An 11,116-nucleotide genomic window follows, 5' to 3' on the forward strand; every position below is an offset into this window, starting at 1 on the left:
GGATTCGCCATGCGTGACGGCTGAAACATGACAAAGCACTCGGCTCCACACACACACACACACACACACACACACAGGTAAAACACACACACACGTATGTGTTTAAACCAACAGGAAGGACATCATCACATGTGCAAAGGACACACACACACACACACACACACACACACACACAATCCTGAGACAGTCACCGCCGCGTTGTGTTTGGTGGAATGTCATGACAGCAGGCTTCACGCGTGTCTTTAAAGCCCAAACATACAACACCACCACCACCCTCCTCCCCCTCCCTCTACACATCACACACACCACCACACACACACACACACAGAGAAAAAGCCTGAGCCGCTAACATGTGTCATGACAGCTCCACTGTCATTCACAAAATCCCAAAACCTCTGCAACACATTTTCACTGATTTTCTCCCTCCCGACATCACATCACATCACATCACATCACCCCTGTGCTCTGGATACAGGCCGAGGATGCGCTTATCATCTTCCAACACCAAACACCAACATCATCCACCTTCAGCAACTGTCGTGAGCGACACTTCAGAGAAGAAGGGAGAGAAGAGGACAAGAAGAGGAAGAGGAGAGGGGAAGAAAGAAAAAAAAAAGCCCTGCTGTGGTCAGCTGGCTGTCAATAATTTAATCTGGAGCCCGAGCATCTTTAGCAGCAACACACGATCAGCTGTAATTTTCAGCTGTGACAGATCACGCAGATATAAGGACATGAATTATTCAAGACACATAAACTGATCTCCTCTTTTTCCTTCCTTCCTTCCTTCCTCAGACTCGACAAGGAAACTAGGCTACATGAAGAGAACACACACACACACACACACACACACTGATGCAGAGGCAGAGCCCTACATCCACAGCTATAAGCGTTTATAAGCATGTACATTAATGAATACCGGTATGAGAGGAGGAAGAGGAGGCGGAGGAGGAGGAAGGAGGAAGGAGGGAGGCTTTAAATCAGCGAGAGGCTGCAAAAAAAAAACCCGGAGAGAGACCGAGGGGATGCTGCTGCTGCTGCTGCTGCCTCTGCCTCTGCCGCCGAACACGCAAAATCCAGCCGACATGTATGAAGAAGATCCGTGCGCACAGCCGGCACAGCGAATTAATCCATGGGAAACGTGCGCGACAGCAGCAGCGGGAAATGATGCGGACATTTTCTTTCTTTTTTTTTTTTTTTTGTTTGTTTGTTCTGCCTTTACCTGTCAAGACTCCGACCCGGATTTGGTGATCGTGGTTCGTTAAAATCATCCCGTCTGACGCCATGTTCAGCAGCGCTGTCGCCCGCACCGAGAACTCACGGCAGGGCCCAGAGCCGAGCGCATCGAACTTAGAGGGAGAGGGAGGAGGGGAGGAGGAGGAGGAAGAGGAGGAGGAGGAGGAGGAGGAAGAGATGGAGGAGGGCTGCTATACAGGAGGGAGGGGGTGGGGGGGAGAGAGGAGGAAAAAAATTGAAACAGCCCCAGACGAGATGAGTAGAAAACCGAGTGATCACCTTCGGATGAGAGGGTTAGGTTAGGATGCGGGGGCCGTTTAAAATCACACACACACACAGAGAATCAGCTGTCCGCCTGCCATTAAAGAGCCAACATGTTCATTGTCACACCGGTTATACACAAACAAAGGTGTGAAAAGAGCGTGTAAACACATTAAAAAACATGAATAAGAGGGGAAATAAAAAATACACATGTATACTGCAGTATTGTGTATGAGCAGTGTTGTAATGTACTGTAACAAAGTAAAAATATTTTGTTACAGTAAGTACAAAATTCATGTATTACTCTGACATGCATTTACTGCAACTATACCCGTTACTACCAAATAAAATCAGAAGAAGAAGAGTCGTAATGTAACGTCTGTATTTAAATAGAGCTTTTCTAGTCTTGATGAGCTGGTAGTTTTCACCCATTCACACGCTGCCACATGAGGTTAAGTGTCTTGCTCAAGGGCACAACTAAGCTACCAAAGAAACTCTGACTAAGGTCATTTTCAGGCCTAATAGTCCGCTAGATGATTGGGGGTTGCAACATTCAGCCGGTCCAAGTTTGTTTTCACACTGCACTTCCCCTCCTCGCCTAAGAGAGGCTGCTGCATCAAGAATTACTAAAGGAGAAGACGAGACAATCAATGAAGAAAAAAAAATCAGTTTCCGCCACACAAGATTCCGTCTTCTCAGCCATGATTTCATGCAGTTTTTTTTTTTTCTTAGCACAAAACATCGCACAAACTGCAGCTGTTAATCGACGACGCTAACAATTCGCCTCCATGTCTGCTTTTATATTCCGAAGTCACGTTAAATCGCGCAACGTTCGATGAGATCCCAAAGTTCGTTGTGTCCCACGTCAGATGTGAAAATCTGCGAGTGTGGGGCAGACTTTAGACATATATAATTTTCTATAGAAGGGAAAAGTGATGGAAATGTTTTTAATCAATGTAATTATTGTCATTTTTTTGAAAGCAGAAACATTATACGCATGTTACATCTCCGTCACATAGTTTGACCTGTAAAAAAAAAATGCAACTACATCCCCGAGCAAAAAAAAAACAACCTCTCCACTGCTATTTATAGAGCAACTGCACGCTTCTATGGTGTATAATTTCCCTTGTTTATTCTTGTGGAAAAAAACACACACACACCCATCCTCCAGCTTCTGTTGGGAATCTATCAATATACATAATTCACACACACACATATACGCACACACGTGTGTGCATGAGGAGCAGCGGCAAGAAAATGGGGGCAACTCTTCCAGCTTGACTGGCTCATCTCGATAGCTGCATGCGTCGTGTCCGTGTCCAGTGACCTGACCAATAGAGGTGACACAGTTTTTACTCTTTATATAGCAGCCAATTCCCTCTGCCATTGTCTTGCAATTAGCAACAGGAGGTTTCGTGTGTGTGTGTGTGTGTGTGTGTGCCAAGGACATAAAAGAGACCCTCCAGCCTTATCTGAAGTCTCAATCTGACTTTTGACTCTTATTTAGTTTCCGCAAAACCCCGGCACAGTCAATTTATAGCACGGCACGGAGTGCGATACTCGCTGAAAAGTGAGTAGGAGGTGGACAGTGATTGATATTTTCACACATTTCCGAGTTTAGATTTTCCCAGTTAAATAAAAGTTGAATAATAATAATAATAATAATAATAATAATAAAAAAAAGCCTGATGAAGCTAAAAAATACAATCAAAAAACCCCAGGATGTAACGTACAAGATCATTGTCAGTGTCATTTGTGTTTCTGCACCGACATTATATTGTCCACATCAATAATGCATTCATTTGTATTTACTGGCAAACACATGCATCATCATCTACATGTTCTATTATATTAGCACTACGGGATCAATACCATGTATTTGTATTAACCCTTTAAGGTACTACTCAACCATTTGGTCAACCACACTTTAAGTCAATATATCTCATTGAAAAATGCATCAAGCTGAACTCTAACTCTAACACTAAACTAATATGACTTGTTCTGAATGTTGTACTTTATGAATTATGCAAACCAGGTTTATTATGAACGGACGTCTCAACCGTTTGGTAGAGGCCTGTATCTGAAATACTGTAGGATCTAATTAAAAAATAATATATATATATATATATATACTGTATTGATTGTCATTATTGTTATCATAAGTAAATAAAATAAAATTATAAAAACTTGGAGTTTTTCCTCTCTTTAAGTACAAACCTAAAGATCTGGGATGACATTAGCTTAGCATCAACCCTTCAAACTAATATGTTAAAAGGTAACACATATATAACGGTAACATAATAGCAAATATTGTAAACTTATTAGGTTTTGATGTGTCCACAATGGCACCTTCATCAACATTATCACCGTATCTAAAACATCGAGTGCATCCATCTACAGCGCATACGGGGGAAGGACACCATGTTCCATAAGTCATTAGACAAACAAAGAGTGCACTAAATTAAAGTTAGGAAGTTACTCTACCTGGCATTTGCAAAACAAAGTTGCTGAAGTGCCACTATAATAATAATAAAAAAGTTACTTAGTTATGTGTGGGTGTAAATCATGTAGCCGCCACTGTGTGGCACCTGTAAGACCTTCACGTCACTGCTGTGAGATGAAGTTAAATGTCCAGTGTCTTATGTACTACAAAAGTATGTTTGTTGTAAAAAGTTTTGTAGGTTTTATACATGCTATTATGTTGTGCCGCCATGTTTCTACAGCAACCCTAATGGACAACTTATCAGCTAGCTTGTTTTTTAAACTGCAGAGAGGGAGCGAGAGTTGTTTACATCTCTTCTTGTATGACTCACAGAAGTTCCCTGACGCACTTGGAAAAGGGGGAAGGCTCAGCGGAGGACGCCTCTATTTGCAGAATCAGCGTTAGATGTCACTCATTAAAATCAGGATTTATAACTGCTACTCAGTCTCCAAAACGATCTCATTGTCTCGTGAACTACTGATCCAGCATAGTCATCATCGTTCTCTAGATGCGTCTACAACGCGTGAAGACGCTGGCACCGGGACAGCGTCGACAAACGTCTGTCGGCCTGTCGGTGATGGAGAGAGTCCAATTCTAAACAGGCCGGTTAATGTGAGACACACACACACACCGTGGTCCACAGCTGGCAAAGCTTTCCTGGAAGGCTGGAATTCCCTTGTCGGTGAAAAGAGAGCGTAAGGAGAGCGAGTGAGTTGTACGGAGAGGAGGAGGAGGAGGAGGGCGGTGTGCCATCAGGCTGAAGACTCTGAAGACCCCATCTGGCGTGTGGAGGTTTGTGTTTATGTAGCGTGTATACGCTTGTGCGAAAGTGCGTATGATAATGACGGTGTAATTACCCCGCCGTCGCTCGAGCTGCCTGCCCGTTCACGGATAGGTGACGAGGAGGCCGGGGCCATCGCTCTCTCCTTCTCCCTCACCATCCATCACAATAATAAGTGGAGGCCCGGCAGATGGAAGCATGAGCTTTTTTCACCCCCCTGTCTTTGGGCACGGCAAACTGCAGGGAAGTCCCTCTTTATGCTGCAGATGTAGGGATGTGTGTCGTGGCTGTGCATGCGGGAAACCAGGCCTCATCCACACATTCAACGCAAAGATTATTTCTGGATGCTGTTTCATTACTTATGTTATCTTCTTCTCAAAAAGGTTGCACATCAACCCATTCATTGTCATAAAGCATGCATGGACATGGTCGCCCCAAAGAGCTATAAAGCTTTACTTCCGCCCTGATGAGCTCAAGCCTGGCCTGTTTCTAAAAAGAAAACACCAGGCTAAAGTTGTTAAACGCATGATAAAGCGTGGCGGGGCCCAGTTCCACTGCGTTAAGCAGCTCTTTATGACTCCGGCATTATGCGTGATTATTTTATGTGGGTCAAATATTTAATTGAATATCAAGATTTCCCTTGATTAGCCAATAAGATGGACTTTTACAACGTGACGGGCGCTGATCAGAGAAGGAAAAACAAGACTTTGTTTTTGTCTTGGAAAGCTGCCTTGTTCATACTGTAACGGTGAGCTGCTCTTCAATTAAAATAAGAAGAAAAAAAAGAAAAGGGAAAACTTACCCTGGGGCTTATTCGGCATTATCCCGTGATGCCTTCTTCACAATACCTGACTAAATCTGTCCTGAGCTGAAGAGGGAAAAGTCAGCGAGGAAGCAAAAAAACAATTATCCATCCACGAATGAGCAGCAGACACTAAATTCAGGACTGCTGGGGGGAGAGTCCCTTGTTTAGAGACAGTAATTAGGCAACAACATGCCAAGGAAGGTTGGGAATAGTCAAAAGAACACCTCTGGTCAAACATGCAGGAAAATGGAGGGATGGGGATAAAGAGAAAGAAGGGGGAAGAAGAAGAGAGCTGTGTGTGTGTATGTGTGTGTGTATTAGACTCTCAGCACCATTACGGCAGCGTAGAACATCACCCCAGGGGCTTTGGAATCAAACCCATTACATCTGATACTGGATTTCTCTCTGCTCTGCTCAGAGTGAATGCAATGTGGACGCGCCTTCTCTGGAGCTGGCCAGTGTCGCATAGCATCGCTGCGGAAAGAGCTGCACCACGAGGAGAGGAGGAGGAGGAAGGAAAAAAAGAAAAAAAAAGAAAAGAGAAAGAGGACAGGGGAGGAGGAGGAGGAGAGCGAGGGGCCTGAGAGTGGAGGAGAGCGGGATTGTGGAGAGGGAGGTTCGCTGCAGCCGGAGGGGTCATTTCATATTTCAATCCTTTTATTTTTTAATAATACTGAACGGAAACAAGGGCGGGCTGTTTCTAATAACTTCCAGGATATACGGCGCAACATAAAGAGCGCCTACACGTATGTGTATATGCGCGCGCGGGGCCTCGTTCGTCAATTTGCATAACTAACAGAGTGGCATTTGAAAAGCAGAATGTCAGCACAAACAACCTCGGACACCAAACTACCCCGGGTCATTTTTTTCAGCCGTGTAATTGGCTCCTAATGCTGAGGAGTTAAACGTAGAGGTTTTCTGCCCTTAAAGCAAAAAAAAAAAAAAAAATCTCGTTAATGGGTTTATTCCTGTTGGTGTTCATCAGTCGGCGTGGATGATCGGGAGTTAAGATTTAAAAAAACATGCACTAATGTGCGGTAAAATCTGGGCTTCGTCCATCTCTGCCTCTTATTCTGTATAGTGGCATGTCTGATGTAATGTTTGTGTAAGCAAGCATCCTCTTCCGCGGCTTGCTTCGCACATCGTCGTGTCAGCGCTCGGACCTGCACACGTCTCGCCTCTGACAGCCAACATGCAATCTCGGGCAAATTGGCAGAGCAAGGGATGAAAGTTTGTGTTCGACAGCTCCACGTCGGCGGCTGCCGCAGAAACTTCAACTGAGCCACGAGGAGGAGACGGTTATAAATAGACGGCTGTCATGTTATTCGTTGACCTTTAGAAATTTGATCCATATACAGGGAGTGTAAAGATTCTTTTTTTTTTTTTAACTTCTTTCTCCCTTGAATTCCCTGGTTTAGTTTTAAATGCAAGACTTCAGACTTTATTCATGAACTTGCTAATGGGGTTCAAGCAGCTTTGCCAATTTATCAGATTCACAGATTTTTTTGGATACCTGCCTACGACGCTGTTCTCTGCCAGAATATTGATGGATTCCACCTTAAAAAAAAAATAAAAATACTGGGAAATTATTTTATTTTACACATTTGACAAATATATATTTTTAATTCTGGGATAACCTGTCTTACATCAGCACCATTGAAATTATAAAAATGTCAATAAACCATTTTCAAAAAAGAGTTAAAGTTGTAGTGTGTAACTTTTAAAGATGAGCATCAGCTAAAAGTCATCTAGACTCGGTACGTTTGTGGATTGCAACACTCAACGTGTAGAATAACCTATTCCCCTCCTTGCCTGAGGTGGCGCTGCTTCAATAATTGGGAAGGAGAAGACAACACAAACAATGAACAAGAAAAGCCTCTCGTCTGGTTGGTTATAGCAGGCCAACTTTTGTTTCCGCCGCATAAGAGCAAGCTATCGAAGAGAGGTTACGTTCTACACGTGCGTATGTTTTGGTCGTGTTGTACCCACAATGCCCTGCGTTGTAGTCCACTTCCTGCATTTGGTTCACTTGAAGAGAACCGGACCAAAGTTTGCTTCTTTGTTGTGCATCAGAGTTCGGATTTTCCGAGTAAACGAACTAGGGTTCGATTAAGAAGGTCTGGCGTGAATGCAACCTCAGTGTAGCACTGTTTCGATCCTGTGTCGCCCGGTGACATTCCCGCGCTGCACACAGGAAGTGATCCTTTTAATGTCAGGACAGTGAGAGGCAACAGGGATATTGAGTTAGAGGAAAACTGAAGAAAACTGCTCAAAAAACCCAGTCATTTAGCCATTCAACAGGATAAATAAACGATCTGATAGTATTGCTTGACAGAGCCTGTTTTCACATAAAAGACGAACATGTTCCCATGGTTTCTGTTCGCCAAGACCAATCAGACGCAGACAAAAAACAAAAATCACCAAAAGTCCCACACTGCAGCTTTAAAAAAAAAAGCCACTTAAGGTGAAGTCTACAAGGAACCGTCTCTACCGACGCGAGAGCGAGAGAGGCGCGCTGCCTTTCTGCCTTTGGTTGCACAGAAATGTTCCAGACACTTGTGGCTGCTGTCTCCTGTCATCACATCTGATATGCAAGTCAGCGAGCGTGGACTGAATGAAAAGGGGCAAAGAGGCAGTCAAAAGAAAAACAAACCCTCTAGCACCTGTCCTTCTAAACTCTTCCCATGGGAAAGAAGTGAATTCTGGGATTTGCCGGACACGGTGTAGCCTTTGGGATGTGATCTCACACACACACACACACAAACACACACCTATTAACCTCTACCAGCAGAGAAGTTGGAATGACTTTCAAGCTCCAGTGGGTCCAGTGCAGGATAATGACTGTGGTGAGTTCAGGTAATGTGGTTAGCGCGCAGTTGGGGCCAAGCTGTCAGTTCTGTGGCAGAGTTAGAGGTGTGGGGGGGTGGGGTGTGTGTAGGGGGGGAGTGTAGGGGGGAGTGTGGGAGCAGAGTCAGCGGGCCCTGGATCAGTGGCGTAACCCTGGACTGCTGACTGGATCAGACGTATTGCTTTAGAGCGCTCTTCTTCTGAAGCCTGGAACATCACACGCACACAAATACACATCGACATGTGTCACCTGCAACCATTGTTGGACGATGAGCTTCAAATCAGTCAATTATTATTGTTGTAAAATGAGAGAAAGGCTCGAGAACCCAGTTTTTATACCCAGGATTTTAAACTTTTTTATGGATAGAAAACAAACACTTGAAAGAGTTCACACATCTGCAGTTAATAGCAATAAAAAGGGACGTTAATAGTGATATACTGATATAGTGAACCTTTATTATAATGATACTTAAAATAATACACATAATATTGCATGTGTGTATATATATACACACGTATGTATATATTTATATATAGACACACAGTATATATACATATATACACACAGTATATACGTACACGTATATATATATACACACACATTATGCAATATTATTTTCTTAAGTATCAGTATAATAAAGGCTCACTATCTCACGTACATATATATACATATACATATATACATACACATATGTACATATACCTATTCATACATATATATGTATGTATACCTATACATATATGCATATATACATATATGTGTATATATACACATATGCATACACACAGATACATACACACGCACATATCTTTACGTGTATATATCCATATATATACACACATTTATTTAATTATCCCGGTTATCACACTGGTGTACACATATACCTCTAAATGGGAACATCATTTACAAAGTTGGCATCATGTTCTATAAGACAAGACACAAAACTATAGTGACCGAGACCATTAGTAAAAATGTTTACCGACGTCATAAATCAAGTGAGAAGTGGTTCTTCTTCACTTTTCAATCTGGAGGATTATGTCCATTTTTATACAGAAATATATAAAGTGTGTGGTGCAGACTTTGAATATAAATATGTTTCCATACAGGTACAAACTAATTTCAGTAGATCCCGTCTAGATGCCTTCTCATCTTCTCTGTTAATCCGTCTCCTCCTTATTCGAACACAAGCCTCCCCATTCCCCCTCCTCCTCTTCCACCTCCTCCTCCTCGTGTCTCCATCCCTTAAGTGAAGGTGCTGCAGGGAGCAGAGGATGTCCACAGCAGCCCCGCGCTACATGACTTATTACTCACACGGTGCCTTTGGTGGACCTCAGAGCCCCCATTGATGCCTGTCGGCAGTAGCGTGGAGCTGTGAACCTACACTCTTCCTTGTTCTGCCAGTTAGCCTGTCAATCAGCGAGCCGGTCTGTCAGTCACTGACGCAGCCATGCAGCCATGCAGCCAGGCCCTCTCTCTTCCCAGGCCCATGCAGGTATACCCCCGCTCCCCCCCCCCACCCGCCTCTCTTCCTTTTATCCACTGTTCCCAGGTCTACACCACACCGAGAGCTGCTCTCTTCATGTCCAGCTCATATGCGGACTTGCCAACCTCGGGTTGCACCGACTCCCATTTCACCACAGGAGCCTTGACTCACAGCGCAGTCAGGGGGAAAGAAATGAAGCAGCCATGCAGAAGAGATAAGACGCAAGGAAGCAGCGCGCGCGCGCACACACACACACACACACACAAGCAATAAAAAAGCATCATTCAAAGGGAGGTGATAAAGAGGGTAAGGTCTGATGGAAGAAAATGTGGGGTAATAAGAGAGGTGAGAAGAAAGGCATGACGCTGCAGAAATATTTCCCTTAGCCTGAACTTCATACTGATATAAACTTTCTTTTGTTTCTTTTTATAATGTCATTTGAAACAAAACAAAACAAAAAAACCAACGGATTCTTGAGAGGAACAATCTCCGGTTTTGCTTCAACTTTAAAAATGTTCTTTGTAATCCGAGCGGAACGTCGAGATGCCGAGCATCAAAGATTTGTCATAACAACGTTTAATATTTAATCTTAAAGGGTCGGCTTTCATAACAAACGACAAGAAAAGACGAAAATGCTCCCCGTAGAACTTGTGCGCGAGCCCGTGCAACGCTTAGTATCGGTATCAACTTGATGCGAGTCAAAATCACGGGAGAAAAAAAGACTTTTCCTGACGTAAAATGTGACTAAATATACATAAAATAACTATTTGGATTTAAAAAAGGTCCAGATCTTCTCAAGATTGCAATAAAAACATGAAACACTGACACATTTAAATGTGTTTATCAGCTAATAATAATAATGTGACAAAGGGAAGATGCTAAAAATAATTAGCAGCCTCACTCACTTTCTAACCTGACTGTGTCTGGCCCATTTGCACTGCCGTGTCGTCACAGAGCCGTAGAGATTTAAAGCTGAAGCCGCATCAGCAGCTGAAAAGGGCTCCTCTGAGAAAATACACTGGCCTGGATGTGGCAAATATATTTGCTGTAATGTTTTTTGCAAAAAAAAAAGAAAAAAAAGGGGGGGGGGCAGAGATCAACAATGGAGCCAGATGAGGCAGAAGCAAAGTGCTTTGACTCTCCTCATGAACCCCAGGACCCAGGAGTTTGTACTCGTAACACAGTACGTCTCTGTGGTATATTCTCATCAAGTGTAATGTTGC

The 11,116-nt window shown here is 43.4% G+C and overlaps 1 protein-coding gene across 2 annotated transcripts in view; it reads right to left on the reverse strand.

The window, feature by feature from the left end:
* Positions 1-1,283, reverse strand: part of gphnb (gephyrin b) — a gene marked incomplete at both ends in the record, with an annotated part of 84,536 nt that extends 83,253 nt beyond the window's left edge. For both annotated transcript variants that reach the window (XM_083898331.1, XM_083898330.1), the window contains one exon: positions 1,220-1,283. In XM_083898331.1, the coding sequence (XP_083754457.1) occupies positions 1,220-1,283 (64 nt within the window). The remainder of the gene's footprint in view (positions 1-1,219) is intronic.
* Between the last annotated feature and the right edge of the window lie 9,833 nt (positions 1,284-11,116).

This window comes from Microchirus variegatus (assembly GCF_963457635.1).
Source record: "Microchirus variegatus genome assembly, chromosome: 12".
NCBI lineage: Eukaryota > Metazoa > Chordata > Actinopteri > Pleuronectiformes > Soleidae > Microchirus > Microchirus variegatus.